We start from the raw sequence: 17,021 nt of genomic DNA, 5'->3' as shown, positions 1-17,021 counted from the left end.
ACCACTGGGTGAAGGGGCTCGGCTGGACGTGTGGGGACCACTGGGTGAAGGGCACGGCTGGAGGTGGGGGAACCCCTGGGCGAAGGGGGTGGGGGCGCCCCTGGGCGAAGGGGGTGGGGGCGCCCCTGGGCGAAGGGGGTGGGGGCGCCCCTGGGCGAAGGGGGTGGGGCCTGGGCGAAGGGGGGCTGGTGGGGGCGCCCCTGGGCGAAGGGGGTGGGGGCGCCCCTGGGCGAAGGGGGTGGGGGCGCCCCTGGGCGAAGGGGGTGGGGGCGCCCCTGGGCGAAGGGGGTGGGGGCGCCCCTGGGCGAAGGGGGTGGGGGCGCCCCTGGGCGAAGGGGGTGGGGGCGCCCCTGGGCGAAGGGGGTGGGGGCGCCCCTGGGCGAAGGGGGTGGGGGCGCCCCTGGGCGAAGGGGGTGGGGGCGCCCCTGGGCGAAGGGGGTGGGGGCGCCCCTGGGCGAAGGGGGTGGGGGCGCCCCTGGGCGAAGGGGGTGGGGGCGCCCCTGGGCGAAGGGGGTGGGGGCGCCCCTGGGCGAAGGGGGTGGGGGCGCCCCTGGGCGAAGGGGGTGGGGGCGCCCCTGGGCGAAGGGGGTGGGGGCGCCCCTGGGCGAAGGGGCCCGGCTGGGCGGTGGGGATGCTGGAGGGACAGCGGGCCGAGCAGCGGGTGCGGAGAGAGACAGGTCGCCTTGGATTGGACGGTAAATTGCCGTGGGGGCGGGGTTAGGATTGACGTTACCGAAAGGGGTCGGTTAAGTGCGAGGTCACGGGGGCTCATCGGAGGGGAGGAGCTTAATTGTGAACACGGAGGGGCGGGTTCAGTATGTGACGCATCAGCAGTGGGCGGGACCGTCAGTGATTCGCCAATGAGGGGCAGCGACGTAGGTGTTGCGTCATAAGGGGCGGGACGTCGGTGAGGCGCCAATAAGGGGCGGGACCGTCGGTGATGCGTCAATGAGGGGCGGGCCGTCGGTGTTGCGCCAGAGGGGCGGGACCGTCGGTGATGCGCCAATAAGGGGCGGGGCCGTCGGTGATGCGCCAATAAGGGGCGGGGCCGTCGGTGATGCGCCAATGAGGGGCGGGACCGTCGGTGTTGCGCCAGAGGGGCGGGACCGTCGGTGATGCGCCAATAAGGGGCGGGGCCGTCGGTGATGCGCCAATAAGGGGCGGGGCCGTCGGTGATGCGCCAATGAGGGGCGGGACCGTCGGTGATGCGCCAATGAGGGGCGGGGCCGTCGGTGATGCGCCATGAGGGGCGGGGCCGTCGGTGAGGCGCCAATGAGGGGCGGGGCCGTCGGTGATGCGCCAGAGGGGCGGGACCGTCGGTGAGGCGTCAATGAGGGGCGGGGCCGTCGGTGTTGCGCCAGAGGGGCGGGACCGTCGGTGATGCGCCAATGAGGGGCGGGGCCGTCGGTGATGCGCCATGAGGGGCGGGGCCGTCGGTGATGCGCCAATGAGGGGCGGGGCCGTCGGTGATGCGCCATGAGGGGGCGGGGCCGTCGGTGAGGCGCCAATGAGGGGCGGGGCCGTCGGTGATGCGCCATGAGGGGCGGGACCGTCGGTGAGGCGTCAATGAGGGGCGGGGCCGTCGGTGATGCGCCATGAGGGGCGGGGCCCGTCGGTGATGCGCCAATGAGGGGCGGGGCCGTCGGTGATGCGCCATGAGGGGCGGGGCCGTCGGTGAGGCGCCAATGAGGGGCGGGGCCGTCGGTGATGCGCCATGAGGGGCGGGACCGTCGGTGAGGCGTCAATGAGGGGCGGGACCGTCGGTGTTGCGCCAGAGGGGCGGGGCCGTCGGTGAGGCGCCAATGAGGGGCGGGACCGTCGGTGATGCGCCATGAGGGGCGGGACCGTCGGTGATGCGCCAATGAGGGGCGGGACCGTCGGTGATGCGCCAATGAGGGGCGGGACCGTCGGTGAAGCTCAGGGCGGGAGATTTGATGGAGTTCTACGCAGTGTGTTCGGTGTCCGAGCCGCCTGGCAGGATGCTGAGGTGGGGAGAGGATTGTTGGAGGGGCCGAAGGGTCGGTGTGTAGTTGGGGGTGAAGAAGTGAGTTTTAGTTGGGGAAGAACAGCTGAGTTAGGGCGGGGTGAGTGTCTGTGGGCGGGGGGACCTTGGCTGGTGGGTGGGGGGTGAGATGGGCGATGGGGCTGAACTGAGTTGAGGTGGGGGGTTGCAGGTGAGTTGAGTGGTTGGGGGGGGGGTGGTGGGGTGACCTTGGCTGGTGGGCGGGGGGGTGAGATGGGCGATGGGGCTGAACTGAGTTGAGGTGGGGGGTTGCAGGTGAGTTGAGTGGTTGGGGGGGGTGGTGGGGTGACCTTGGCTGGTGGGCGGGGGGGTGAGATGGGTGATGGGCTGAACTGAGTTGAGGTGGGGGGTTGCAGGTGAGTTGAGTGGTTGGGGGGGGTGGTGGGGTGACCTTAGCTGGTGGGCGGGGGGGTGAGATGGGTGATGGGGCTGAACTGAGTTGAGGTGGGGGGTTGCAGGTGAGTTGAGTGGTTGGGGGGGGGTGGTGGGGTGACCTTGGCTGGTGGGCGGGGGGGTGAGATGGGTGATGGGGCTGAACTGAGTTGAGGTGGGGGGTTGCAGGTGAGTTGAGTGGTTGGGGGGGGTGGTGGGGTGACCTTAGCTGGTGGGCGGGGGGGTGAGATGGGTGATGGGGCTGAACTGAGTTGAGGTGGGGGGTTGCAGGTGAGTTGAGTGGTTGGGGGGGGTGGTGGGGTGACCTTGGCTGGTGGGCGGTGGGTGAGATGGGTGATGGGGCTGAACTGAGTTGAGGTGGGGGGTTGCAGGTGAGTTGAGTGGTTGGGGGGGGGTGGTGGGGTGACCTTGGCTGGTGGGCGGGGGGGTGAGATGGGTGATGGGGCTGAACTGAGTTGAGGTGGGGGGTTGCAGGTGAGTTGAGTGGTTGGGGGGGGGTGGTGGGGTGACCTTGGCTGGTGGGCGGGGGGGTGAGATGGGTGATGGGGCTGAACTGAGTTGAGGTGGGGGGTTGCAGGTGAGTTGAGTGGTTGGGGGGGGGTGGTGGGTGACCTTGGCTGGTGGGCGGGGGGTGAGATGGGCGATGGGGCTGAACTGAGTTGAGGTGGGGGTTGCAGGTGAGTTGAGTGGTTGGGGGGGGGTGGTGGGGTGACCTTGGCTGGTGGGCGGGGGGGTGAGATGGGCGATGGGGCTGAACTGAGTTGAGGTGGGGGGTTGCAGGTGAGTTGAGTGGTTGGGGGGGGTGGTGGGGTGACCTTAGCTGGTGGGCGGGGGGGTGAGATGGGTGATGGGGCTGAACTGAGTTGAGGTGGGGGGTTGCAGGTGAGTTGAGTGGTTGGGGGGGGGTGGTGGGGTGACCTTGGCTGGTGGGCGGGGGGGTGAGATGGGTGATGGGGCTGAACTGAGTTGAGGTGGGGGGTTGCAGGTGAGTTGAGTGGTTGGGGGGGGTGGTGGGGTGACCTTAGCTGGTGGGCGGGGGGGTGAGATGGGTGATGGGGCTGAACTGAGTTGAGGTGGGGGGTTGCAGGTGAGTTGAGTGGTTGGGGGGGGTGGTGGGGTGACCTTGGCTGGTGGGCGGTGGGTGAGATGGGTGATGGGGCTGAACTGAGTTGAGGTGGGGGGTTGCAGGTGAGTTGAGTGGTTGGGGGGGGGTGGTGGGGTGACCTTGGCTGGTGGGCGGGGGGGTGAGATGGGTGATGGGGCTGAACTGAGTTGAGGTGGGGGGTTGCAGGTGAGTTGAGTGGTTGGGGGGGGGTGGTGGGGTGACCTTGGCTGGTGGGCGGGGGGGTGAGATGGGTGATGGGGCTGAACTGAGTTGAGGTGGGGGGTTGCAGGTGAGTTGAGTGGTTGGGGGGGGGTGGTGGGGTGACCTTGGCTGGTGGGCGGGGGGTGAGATGGGCGATGGGGCTGAACTGAGTTGAGGTGGGGGGTTGCAGGTGAGTTGAGTGGTTGGGGGGGGGTGGTGGGGTGACCTTGGCTGGTGGGCGGGGGGTGAGATGGGCGATGGGGCTGAACTGAGTTGAGGTGGGGGGTTGCAGGTGAGTTGAGTGGTTGGGGGGGGGTGGTGGGGTGACCTTGGCTGGTGGGTGGGGGGTGAGATGGGCGATGGGGCTGAACTGATTTGAGGTGGGGGGTTGCAGGTGAGTTGAGTGGTTGGGGGGGGTGGTGGGGTGACCTTGGCTGGTGGGCGGGGGGGTGAGATGGGTGATGGGGCTGAACTGAGTTGAGGTGGGGGGTTGCAGGTGAGTTGAGTGGTTGGGGGGGGGTGGTGGGGTGACCTTGGCTGGTGGGCGGGGGGGTGAGATGGGTGATGGGGCTGAACTGAGTTGAGGTGGGGGGTTGCAGGTGAGTTGAGTGGTTGGGGGGGGGGGGTGGGGTGACCTTGGCTGGTGGGCGGGGGGTGAGATGGGCGATGGGGCTGAACTGAGTTGAGGTGGGGGGTTGCAGGTGAGTTGAGTGGTTGGGGGGGGGTGGTGGGGTGACCTTGGCTGGTGGGCGGGGGGGTGAGATGGGTGATGGGGCTGAACTGAGTTGAGGTGGGGGGTTGCAGGTGAGTTGAGTGGTTGGGGGGGGGTGGTGGGGTGACCTTGGCTGGTGGGCGGGGGGGTGAGATGGGTGATGGGGCTGAACTGAGTTGAGGTGGGGGGTTGCAGGTGAGTTGAGTGGTTGGGGGGGGTGGTGGGGTGACCTTGGCTGGTGGGCGGGGGGGTGAGATGGGTGATGGGGCTGAACTGAGTTGAGGTGGGGGGTTGCAGGTGAGTTGAGTGGTTGGGGGGGGTGGTGGGGTGACCTTGGCTGGTGGGCGGTGGGTGAGATGGGTGATGGGGCTGAACTGAGTTGAGGTGGGGGGTTGCAGGTGAGTTGAGTGGTTGGGGGGGGGGTGGTGGGGTGACCTTGGCTGGTGGGCGGGGGGGTGAGATGGGTGATGGGGCTGAACTGAGTTGAGGTGGGGGGTTGCAGGTGAGTTGAGTGGTTGGGGGGGGGTGGTGGGGTGACCTTGGCTGGTGGGCGGGGGGGTGAGATGGGTGATGGGGCTGAACTGAGTTGAGGTGGGGGGTTGCAGGTGAGTTGAGTGGTTGGGGGGGGTTGGTGGGGTGACCTTGGCTGGTGGGCGGGGGGTGAGATGGGCGATGGGGCTGAACTGAGTTGAGGTGGGGGGTTGCAGGTGAGTTGAGTGGTTGGGGGGGGGTGGTGGGGTGACCTTGGCTGGTGGGCGGGGGGTGAGATGGGCGATGGGGCTGAACTGAGTTGAGGTGGGGGGTTGCAGGTGAGTTGAGTGGTTGGGGGGGGGTGGTGGGGTGACCTTGGCTGGTGGGCGGTGGGTGAGATGGGTGATGGGGCTGAACTGAGTTGAGGTGGGGGGTTGCAGGTGAGTTGAGTGGTTGGGGGGGGGTGGTGGGGTGACCTTGGCTGGTGGGCGGGGGGGTGAGATGGGTGATGGGGCTGAACTGAGTTGAGGTGGGGGGTTGCAGGTGAGTTGAGTGGTTGGGGGGGGTGGTGGGGTGACCTTGGCTGGTGGGCGGGGGGGTGAGATGGGTGATGGGGCTGAACTGAGTTGAGGTGGGGGGTTGCAGGTGAGTTGAGTGGTTGGGGGGGGTGGTGGGGTGACCTTGGCTGGTGGGCGGTGGGTGAGATGGGTGATGGGGCTGAACTGAGTTGAGGTGGGGGGTTGCAGGTGAGTTGAGTGGTTGGGGGGGGGGTGGTGGGGTGACCTTGGCTGGTGGGCGGGGTGGTGAGATGGGTGATGGGGCTGAACTGAGTTGAGGTGGGGGGTTGCAGGTGAGTTGAGTGGTTGGGGGGGGGGTGGTGGGGTGACCTTGGCTGGTGGGCGGGGGGGTGAGATGGGTGATGGGGCTGAACTGAGTTGAGGTGGGGGGTTGCAGGTGAGTTGAGTGGTTGGGGGGGGGTGGTGGGGTGACCTTGGCTGGTGGGCGGGGGGTGAGATGGGCGATGGGGCTGAACTGAGTTGAGGTGGGGGGTTGCAGGTGAGTTGAGTGGTTGGGGGGGGGTGGTGGGGTGACCTTGGCTGGTGGGCGGGGGGTGAGATGGGCGATGGGGCTGAACTGAGTTGAGGTGGGGGGTTGCAGGTGAGTTGAGTGGTTGGGGGGGGGTGGTGGGGTGACCTTGGCTGGTGGGTGGGGGGTGAGATGGGCGATGGGGCTGAACTGATTTGAGGTGGGGGGTTGCAGGTGAGTTGAGTGGTTGGGGGGGGTGGTGGGGTGACCTTGGCTGGTGGGCGGGGGGGTGAGATGGGTGATGGGGCTGAACTGAGTTGAGGTGGGGGGTTGCAGGTGAGTTGAGTGGTTGGGGGGGGGTGGTGGGGTGACCTTGGCTGGTGGGCGGGGGGTGAGATGGGCGATGGGGCTGAACTGAGTTGAGGTGGGGGGTTGCAGGTGAGTTGAGTGGTTGGGGGGGGGTGGTGGGGTGACCTTGGCTGGTGGGCGGGGGGGTGAGATGGGTGATGGGGCTGAACTGAGTTGAGGTGGGGGGTTGCAGGTGAGTTGAGTGGTTGGGGGGGGTGGTGGGGTGACCTTGGCTGGTGGGCGGGGGGGTGAGATGGGTGATGGGGCTGAACTGAGTTGAGGTGGGGGGTTGCAGGTGAGTTGAGTGGTTGGGGGGGGTGGTGGGGTGACCTTGGCTGGTGGGCGGGGGGGTGAGATGGGTGATGGGGCTGAACTGAGTTGAGGTGGGGGGTTGCAGGTGAGTTGAGTGGTTGGGGGGGGTGGTGGGGTGACCTTGGCTGGTGGGCGGTGGGTGAGATGGGTGATGGGGCTGAACTGAGTTGAGGTGGGGGGTTGCAGGTGAGTTGAGTGGTTGGGGGGGGGTGGTGGGGTGACCTTGGCTGGTGGGCGGGGGGGTGAGATGGGTGATGGGGCTGAACTGAGTTGAGGTGGGGGGTTGCAGGTGAGTTGAGTGGTTGGGGGGGGTGGTGGGGTGACCTTGGCTGGTGGGCGGGGGGGTGAGATGGGTGATGGGGCTGAACTGAGTTGAGGTGGGGGGTTGCAGGTGAGTTGAGTGGTTGGGGGGGGGTGGTGGGGTGACCTTGGCTGGTGGGCGGGGGGTGAGATGGGCGATGGGGCTGAACTGAGTTGAGTTGGGGGGTTGCAGGTGAGTTGAGTGGTTGGGGGGGGGGTGGTGGGGTGACCTTGGCTGGTGGGCGGGGGGTGAGATGGGCGATGGGGCTGAACTGAGTTGAGGTGGGGGGTTGCAGGTGAGTTGAGTGGTTGGGGGGGGGTGGTGGGGTGACCTTGGCTGGTGGGTGGGGGGTGAGATGGGCGATGGGGCTGAACTGATTTGAGGTGGGGGGTTGCAGGTGAGTTGAGTGGTTGGGGGGGGTGGTGGGGTGACCTTGGCTGGTGGGCGGGGGGGTGAGATGGGTGATGGGGCTGAACTGAGTTGAGGTGGGGGGTTGCAGGTGAGTTGAGTGGTTGGGGGGGGGGTGGTGGGGTGACCTTGGCTGGTGGGCGGGGGGGTGAGATGGGTGATGGGGCTGAACTGAGTTGAGGTGGGGGGTTGCAGGTGAGTTGAGTGGTTGGGGGGGGGTGGTGGGGTGACCTTGGCTGGTGGGCGGGGGGTGAGATGGGCGATGGGGCTGAACTGAGTTGAGGTGGGGGGTTGCAGGTGAGTTGAGTGGTTGGGGGGGGGTGGTGGGGTGACCTTGGCTGGTGGGCGGGGGGTGAGATGGGCGATGGGGCTGAACTGAGTTGAGGTGGGGGGTTGCAGGTGAGTTGAGTGGTTGGGGGGGGGTGGTGGGGTGACCTTGGCTGGTGGGTGGGGGGTGAGATGGGCGATGGGGCTGAACTGATTTGAGGTGGGGGGTTGCAGGTGAGTTGAGTGGTTGGGGGGGGTGGTGGGGTGACCTTGGCTGGTGGGCGGGGGGTGAGATGGGCGATGGGGCTGAACTGAGTTGAGGTGGGGGGTTGCAGGTGAGTTGAGTGGTTGGGGGGGTGGTGGGGTGACCTTGGCTGGTGGGTGGGGGGTGAGATGGGCGATGGGGCTGAACTGATTTGAGGTGGGGGGTTGCAGGTGAGTTGAGTGGTTGGGGGGGTGGTGGGGTGACCTTGGCTGGTGGGCGGGGGGTGAGATGGGTGATGGGGCTGAACTGATTTGAGGTGGGGGGTTGCAGGTGAGTTGAGTGGTTGGGGGGGGTGGTGGGGTGACCTTGGCTGGTGGGCGGGGGGTGAGATGGGTGATGGGGCTGAACTGATTTGAGGTGGGGGGTTGCAGGTGAGTTGAGTTGTTGGGGGGGGTGGTGGGGTGACCTTGGCTGGTGGGCGGGGGGTGAGATGGGTGATGGGGCTGAACTGATTTGAGGTGGGGGGTTGCAGGTGAGTTGAGTGGTTGGGGGGGGTGGTGGGGTGACCTTGGCTGGTGGGCGGTGGGTGAGATGGGTGATGGGGCTGAACTGATTTGAGGTGGGGGGTTGCAGGTGAGTTGAGTGGTGGGGGGGGTGGTGGGGTGACCTTGGCTGGTGGGCGGGGGGTGAGATGGGTGATGGGGCTGAACTGATTTGAGGTGGGGGGTTGCAGGTGAGTTGAGTGGTTGGGGGGGGTGGTGGGGTGACCTTGGCTGGTGGGCGGGGGGGTGAGATGGGTGATGGGGCTGAACTGATTTGAGGTGGGGGGTTGCAGGTGAGTTGAGTGGTTGGGGGGGGTGGTGGGGTGACCTTGGCTGGTGGGCGGGGGGTGAGATGGGTGATGGGGCTGAACTGATTTGAGGTGGGGGGTTGCAGGTGAGTTGAGTGGTTGGGGGGGGTGGGGTGACCTTGGCTGGTGGGCGGGGGGGTGAGATGGGCGATGGGGCTGAACTGAGTTGAGGTGTGGGGTTGCAGGTGAGTTGAGTGGTTGGGGGGGTGGTGGGGTGACCTTGGCTGGTGGGCGGGGGGTGAGATGGGCGATGGGGCTGAACTGAGTTGAGGTGGGGGGTTGCAGGTGAGTTGAGTGGTTGGGGGGGTGGTGGGGTGACCTTGGCTGGTGGGTGGGGGGTGAGATGGGCGATGGGGCTGAACTGATTTGAGGTGGGGGGTTGCAGGTGAGTTGAGTGGTTAGGGGGGGTGGTGGGGTGATCTTGGCTGGTGGGCGGGGGGGTGAGATGGGCGATGGGGCTGAACTGATTTGAGGTGGGGGGTTGCAGGTGAGTTGAGTTGTGGGGGTGGAAAGAGGAGTGGGCATTTTCACTGATGGAAAGCACCCTTTTGTCAGGTTCACAAGCCTGGGGAAGGGGCTGAGAGCCACATGCAAACTCTTTGTTCTGAGGTAGTGGACTCTTGGGGCTTTGGGAGAAACAGGCTAGTGCTCGCCCAGGTGCCAAGTGTATGGAGAAGTGAAGCTGATTAAATGCTGTGTCACACTGTGACCCCCTCATTCTGCCCCTTGCTGTGTGAACCACAGACCTCTTGTCCTCAGCATGCTCAATGTTCAGTTTGCTAGTGGGGGAGCCTGGCGTCCTGCAGCTCTCACACTTCCCCTTCTGTGCCTTTTGCCTTGCAGGGAACACAGGGGCTCCCTCTTCCACTGCCAGTTGGAGCTGCCTCTTCCAAAGCACCTGGTTATTTTTGGCCTTGGGAACTGGGACATGTACAGTCAGGAGACTGCTTTCTCAGCCGAGGTGTCAGTGGGTCCCGAAATAAAACCCCAGAGGATTGGAATGCTCTCTTCAGCTGTGAGGTGAGGCCATGTTTAACAACTGCTATGATGGATGTTCCCGACTTTTGTTCAATGATCCATTCATCTTGGCAGAGATGTTTGAAACACTATCTCCTGTCACTAAGTGCAGCTCAAAACTCGCCCATCCAATCCATCTGAGCCAGGTCAGATTCAGATTTATTGTCAGAATGCATACATAACATCACATGCAACCCTGAGATTCTTTTACCTTGTGGATCAGGCAGAATTTCTATTTCTTGATCATGCAAGAAATTACACAAAATGTACGACACGTAAACAAATAAAGAAATGTAAACAAACTGTGCAATACAGAGAGAAAAAAATCAATAATGTGCACAAGTCAGAGTCCTTAAAATAATCCTTGGTTGAATTTGTCATTGAGGTGTGTGATGGCGGAGGGGGAGCAGCTGTTCCTGATCCTGGGGGTCCGAGTCGTGGCACCGATACCTCTTTCCCGATGCAGCAGCGAGAACAGAGCGTGTCCTGGGTGGGGTGGATCCCTGATGATTGCTGCTGTTCTCCGACGGCAGCGTTCCCTGTAGTTGTTCTCGATGATGGATGGGGAGGGTTTTGCCTGTGATGTCCTGGGTTGTGTCCACTACCTTTTGCAGGGCTTTACGCTCAGGGGTATTGGTGTTCGTGCTCCACATTAGCCTTTCTCCAGCCCAACTCGAGTTGAAACCAACTTCACCTTGAAGGTAATGGAGCTTTATCCCAGTCATTCCCTGAGGGAGCAGACTGCCCTTTCTCATCACTCATGTTCCTCCCAGGCAAGGTGCGATGTTAAGGTTTTCTTTAATTGAATCGTCAAAAAAAGTTCTTGCCTCCTCTCCAGCTGGTCCACCAGCCCCCTCCTGTATTCAAGAGCTAGAAAAGATGTTGGTGTGTTTGAGTAGAAATCAATTGGGAATGCAAGTGGTAGGTAGGTCTTTGATCCAGGCGATGTAAAGGCTTTGACCACTCCTGGTGAAGTTGATGCAATTCTGACCCCTGTCATTGAGGAAAGAAATATTTGCAGGTTCACCAGTCCAGATTTCTCGACGGGGCTTCCCCAGGAGGAGAGTCGGATTGGTGGGTCTGTACTCAGCAGAGCTAACAAAGGTGGGAGATGAGGTGCAGGATTCTGAGGGGGATTTAATGACATTTCTAGAATTTGGGAGCATGGCCTTGGGGCAAGGTATCGGTGTTTGCAACTGAGATGATGTGAAACCTCTTCAGGGAGGTTGGCCTTCACTCCCTCAGAGCTCAGTTGCTGAGAATCTCAAAGCTGGATTCTGAACGTTTTGATGCTGGGAAATCCAAGAATGGGGGCAGGATGTAGATGAGAGGAGACACGATTCCCTCTGCTCCTGTTTTCTGGTGGAGGATTCTTGCACAGTCGAGGAAAAGTCCTGAAATCCCTCAAGTGGCAGTGGATTGTCTGAGGAATGAAGCAGTGTGCCGTTGAAAGTCTGGAGACCACTGGTGCTCCAGCCGCAGTGGGGGGGGGGGATTGGCTCCAGTTCTTGTTAATATTTTCTGGCTCGACTTGAGGCCTTGCGTTTGTCCACGGCAATAGCTGATGTTTGGGATCACAAGCACATGGTGCCAAAACTGGTTCTCAGCCCACAGGCAGTGCTCCCCATGGATTTGGAAGGGGTTGAATGAACATAGAATACAACAGCACTGTACTTTTGGCACTCCATGTGGTATTGACCAATGTATTACACTTTTTTTTTAAAAGAAGGTTTTAAACCCTCCCTCCCCTGTAACCCTCTATTTTTCTTCCATCCATGTGCCTGTCTAAGAGTCTCTTAAATTCCCCAAATGTTTCAGCCTCCACTACTATCCCTGGCAAGGCATTCCAGGCCTGTATATTTAAAAAGAAAACTTATCCCTGACGTCTCCCTGAACTCACTTTGTACTCCTGTCCTCTGGTGTTTGCTATTCCTGCCCTGGGAAACAGGTGTTGGCTGTCCAACCTATCTATGTCTCTCATAATCTTGTAGACCTCTGTTAAGTCTCCTCTCATCCTTCTACACTCTAAAAGAGACAAGTCCCAGCTCTGATAACCTTGCCTCATAAAACTTGTTTCCCAATCCAGGCAACATCCCAGTAAATCTCCTCTGCACCCTCTCCACAGCTTCCACATCCTTCCTCTTGACTAGTTGCCTGACCTGTTTTGTCAGCCATGGTTCCCTTTTCCCACCATCTTTTCCCTGTCCCAGTGGGACAATCCTATCCTGAACCCAGTACAAGTGGTCCCTAAACTCCCTCCACGTTACCTCTGTGCTTTCACCCTTGTTCCCAATTTCCTCTCGCTAGTTCCTGCCTCATCCCTTCATAATTAGCCCTTCCCTAGTTTGACTGTTTATATCCTTTTCCATAGCTATGTTGAAGCTCAGGGAGTTGTGGTCACTCTCACCAAAATGCTCCCCCACCAAGAGGTCCGTCCCCTGACCAGGTTCACTCCCCAGAACAGATCCAGTCTGGCCTCTCCTCTTGTCGGCTGGTCCACACACGGTGTCAGGAATCCTTCTTGGACACAGCTGACAAATTCAGCTCCATCGATCCCTTTTGCAGTCAGGAGGTGCCAGTCAATATTAGGGAAGTTGAAATCATCCGTAACTACAACCCTGTATTTCCCACCTTTCCAAAATCTGCCTGCTGATCTGCTCCTCAGGGTCCCGAGGGCTATTTGGAGACCTGTAGACAACTCCCAGCACAGTGAGAGCTCCCTTCCTGTTTCTGACTTCCACCCACACCGACTCAGTGGGCCCTCCCTCTTTAGCCATGATACTATCCCTGACCAGTAATGCTACTCCCCCCACATCCCCCCCCCCCCACAGTATCCAAAACAGTATACTGTACTTATTGTTGAGGGGAATGGACACAGGGGTGCTCTGCACTGCCTGCCTCTCCCCCCCACCTCCCTCTCCTGACAGTCACCCCATTACCTGTCTCCTGACTTTTAGAAGTGACCATCTCCCTGAAGCTCCTCTCTCTCACTGCTTCTGCCTCCTGAATGATCTGGAGTTCATCCAGTTCCAGCTCCTTAACATGGTCTCCCAGGAGCTGCAGCTGGATGCACCTCTTGCAGATGTAGTCATCAGGGACAATTGTGCTGTTCCAGATTTCCTACATCCTGCAATCGGAGCATTCGACTGCCTGAGCTGCCTCCATTAACTCTTCATCATTTAAATTTAAAGATCTTACCTTATTGGAATCATGCTCTTCCTCAGCCTCCATTTGCCAATGCTTCAAAGTAGCACTCCTCTCCAAGGCCCCACAGACTGGCCACTCTACTTGAACTGTCCTTTTTATTTGTCTCTGCCCCTTATCTTAATTACTCCTATTTATTGTCAGGGTCCTTGCATCAAATCACATCATATACAACCCTGAGATTCTTTTTCCTGCAGGTGAGGCAGAATCGCCACTAATTGATCGTCAAAAATAAAGAACCGTAATCACATAACAAATGTAAACAAACTGACTGTGCGATACAGAGAGTTCAAAAGAAAGTCAATAAAGTGACTTAGAGTAAGAACCCTTAAATGAGTTCCCGATTGAGTTTGTTGTTGAGGGGTCTGATGGTGGAGGGGCAGCAGCTGTTCCTGAACCTGGGGGTGTGAGTCTCACTCCTTCCACCAATCACCATTCTGTTTAACCCTTAACTTGCTTTTTAAAGGCACTCAGCTCCATCTGGCTCCCGACAATCCCAGCTCCTTTTTGCCCCACAGTCCTCCTCTTTCAGTAATGGTCTGGAAATGTCTGAAACCAGCACATTTGGGATGTGTGGAAATCAGGCACAGTGGCTCCCCCTTATCCGTGGTTTCAGTTACCTGCGGTCTGAAAATATTAAATGGAGGGAGAGATGTAACATTTATTACAGTATATTGGTTTTATTGTTCTATTTTATGTTATTGTTGTTAATCTCTTATTGTTGCCTAATTTATAAATTAAACTTTATCACAAGTATGTATGTATAGGAAAAAATTACCATAATATATATCAGGTTCGGTACTTTCCTCAGTTTCAGGCATTCGCTGGGGGACTACTGTCTACTGCTCCTCCTCCCCTGACTTGTGCTGTCTTGGTTGTCTCTCCCCAGGTCCCTGGTGTGGCAGGGGGATTGGAGGAGTGAGCTGACTGTTGCCAGCACACGAGCACAGAGTGCGGGTTGGGCCAGGCTGTGCCTGATCCTCAGCAGACAGGTAGGAAGCTCCCTGAAGCTTGTCTATTGGTGTCAATAGCCTCCCTGTAATTGAAGTCCTCCAATCCAGCATGTCCTGATGAATCTCCTCTGTACACTCTCCAGTAGGATCACATCCTCCCTACAGCACGGGGACCAGATTTGAACACAGTGCCATCCAACCAAAGTGTTGTAAGGTTGCAATATAACATCCTGATTTTTATGTTCTGTGCCTGACCCATGAAGGGTGGCCTGTCATGTGATGCCTTCACCGTATTTACCTGCATTGCCATTTTCAGGGAACAATGCACTTGAACCACAAAATCTCTCTGTTCATCATCGATCCTTCGTGGCCTATAATTTATTGTAAACTTCTGACCCCTGTTTTAGCTCCCAATGTACATCTCTGACATGTGTTGGGGTTAAATTCCATTTGCCAATGCTCTTTCTAGTTCCAAAATTATTCTTAACTGATTGTACAAGTACAATCCGACAAAACAGCGTTTTCCTGTCCTTGGTGCAAAACACTCAGACACACAACCAGACATAACACACGATTTTGTGCGTCCTCTTCAGACAATGACCACGTCGACGGGGAGGTGGGGGGGTGGGCGGGGGAGGAAAACCCCAGTGATCCTCTCTGCCACTCTTACGGTCCTGTGGATTGACCTCCGATCCATTTCTCTGCAGCAACCATACCCACACTCTGAAGCAGCCGGCCAGGACATGATTGATAGACATGATGGTGGCCAGTCGCCTTGCCCAGTTCAGTCTTCTCAGGAAGCGCAGTCACTGTTGCACCTTCCTGACCAGTGAGGAGATGTTGAATGTCCACGATGGGTCATTAGTTAAGTGAACTCCAAGGAACTTGGTTCTCTCCACTCTCTTCTTTTTTCTTCTTTGGCTTGGCTTCGCGGACGAAGATTTATGGAGGGGGTAAAAAGTCCACATTAGCTGCAGGCTCGTTTGTGGCTGACAAGTCCGATGCGGGACAGGCAGACACGATTGCAGCGGTTGCAAGGGAAAATTGGTGGGTTGGGGTTGGGTGTTGGGTTTTTCCTCCTTTGCCTTTTGTCAGTGAGGTGGGCTCTGCGGTCTTCTTCAAAGGAGGTTGCTGCCCGCCAAACTGTGAGGGGCCAAGATGCACGGTTTGAGGCGTTATCAGCCCACTGGCGGTGGTCAATGTGGCAGGCACCAAGAGATTTCTTTAGGCAGTCCTTGTACCTTTTCTTTGGTGCACCTCTGTCACGGTGGCCAGTGGAGAGCTCGCCATATAACACGATCTTGGGAAGGCGATGGTCCTCCATTCTGGAGACGTGACCCATCCAGCGCAGCTGGATCTTCATCAGTGTGGACTCGATGCTGTCGACCTCTGCCATCTCGAGTACTTCAACGTTAGGGGTGTAAGCGCTCCAATGGATGTTGAGGATGGAGCAGAGACAACGCTGGTGGAAGCGTTCTAGGAGCCGTAGGTGGTGCCGGTAGAGGACCCATGATTCGGAGCCAAACAGGAGTGTGGGTATGACAACGGCTCTGTATACGCTTATCTTTGTGAGGTTTTTCAGTTGGTTGTTTTTCCAGACTCTTTTGTGTAGTCTTTCAAAGGCGCTATTTGCCTTGGCGAGTCTGTTGTCTATCTCATTGTCGATCCTTGCATCTGATGAAATGGTGCAGCCGAGATAGGTAAACTGGTTGACCGTTTTGAGTTTTGTGTGCCCGATGGAGATGTCGGGGGGCTGGCTGATGGAGGACCTCAGTTTTCTTCAGGCTGACTTCCAGGCCAAACATTTTGGCAGTTTCCGCAAAGCAGGACGTCAAGCGCTGAAGAGCTGGCTCTGAATGGGCAACTAAAGCGGCATCATCTGCAAAGAGTAGTTCACGGACAAGTTTCTCTCCACTCTACTACTGAATTATTAATATGTGGTGGAGGGTTGTGGATTTGCAGAGTAAAGAAACAGGCCCTTTGGAATGTTCAATTGTCCTGTTTTTCCCTTATCCCTAGCCACCAACTTTTGCGTTGACCACAAAATGACCAATCATTCTTGTATTACGGAGCAGCATGGTTAGTGCAGCAATCTTACAGCGCCAGCGATCGGGACAGGGGTTCGAATCCCGCGCTGTCTGTAAGGAGTTTGTACCTTCTCCCTGTGTCTGCGTGGGTTTCCCCAGGGGCTCCGGTTTCCTCCCACTGTCAAAACCTGCCAGGGATGTGGGTTAATTGGGCGGCATGGTCTCAAGGGCCAAAAGGGCCTGTTACCGCACTGTCTACATTAATGTAGATCCTAATCAAGGGTTCCAGCACTGATCCCATCACAGGCTTGTAGTCGGAACATCAAGCCTCTGGCACTGCAACACACTAAAATGCTGGAGAAACTCTCTGTCACTTTGTGGATTGAACTGTGCACTTTTGTGGCTTGCAAAATCATTGAGGACCCCTTCAACCCTGCACACCACATCTTTCAACTGCTCCTGTCAGGGAAGAGACCCAGGAGGATCAGAGCCAGCACCACCAGGCTGAGGATCAGCTTCTTCCCACGGGCAGTGAGAACGCTGAACGACAGCGAAAACAGTTCTCCGTGACTCTACAATTTGTTAATATTTATTTTAATATATGTACATGTGCACGATGTATATGTATCATTTGTATGTGTGTTATGTCTGTGTGTGGACCGTGGTCTGGGAACACTGTATCATCAGGTTACACTGGGACCGTCGAATGATAAATAGTGCACGACAATCACAGTGTCCTACAGACTTTCCTGTTTTACATCCTCTGGCAGTATCCTCCACCTCCAATCACCAAGCCAATTTTAGATCCAATTGACTAGATCTCCTTGGATGCCATGTTCCTTTACCCTCTCGACCAGCTCCTTGTTAAATGCCTTGCTCGTGTCGATATCAAGATTATCTGCTGCTCCTCATCAACCTTAGTTACCTCATTTTGAAGAAGCTGGTATTTTCTCCAGGGTCCGAGCTATCTGTAAATCCTCATCCGGTGAGAAACTAAGGCAGGTTATTCTGCTGTTGCTATGCTCTTTATAGGATCTTATTGTGCCTGCTGCATGGTGCCACATTACAAAGCTGATCCTCCGTCCACCTTCAACATTTGATGCCTTCTCCCCCCCCCCCCCCCCCCAACACTGGTGTACAATGTGGATCACCTACAAAATGCACCTACAAACCTGACGGTCAGTGGGTGGAGGGGAAC

The 17,021-nt window shown here is 58.5% G+C and overlaps 1 protein-coding gene across 2 annotated transcripts in view; it reads left to right on the top strand.

Annotated features, from left to right (window-relative positions):
* The first annotated feature begins 1,856 nt into the window (after positions 1-1,856).
* LOC138753177 (rab9 effector protein with kelch motifs) overlaps positions 1,857-17,021 on the top strand; it is a 55,433-nt gene continuing 40,268 nt past the window's right edge. For both annotated transcript variants that reach the window (XM_069915809.1, XM_069915808.1), the window contains exons 1-3: positions 1,857-1,987; positions 9,466-9,642; positions 13,733-13,835. In XM_069915809.1, coding sequence (XP_069771910.1) covers positions 1,935-1,987; positions 9,466-9,642; positions 13,733-13,835 — 333 coding nt within the window. In that variant the 5' untranslated portion in view covers positions 1,857-1,934. The remainder of the gene's footprint in view (positions 1,988-9,465; positions 9,643-13,732; positions 13,836-17,021) is intronic.

The sequence above is a fragment of the Narcine bancroftii genome, chromosome 2 (genome assembly GCF_036971445.1).
Source record: "Narcine bancroftii isolate sNarBan1 chromosome 2, sNarBan1.hap1, whole genome shotgun sequence".
Taxonomy (NCBI): Eukaryota; Metazoa; Chordata; class Chondrichthyes; order Torpediniformes; family Narcinidae; genus Narcine; species Narcine bancroftii.
This window is presented reverse-complemented; position numbering and strand designations above follow the sequence as displayed.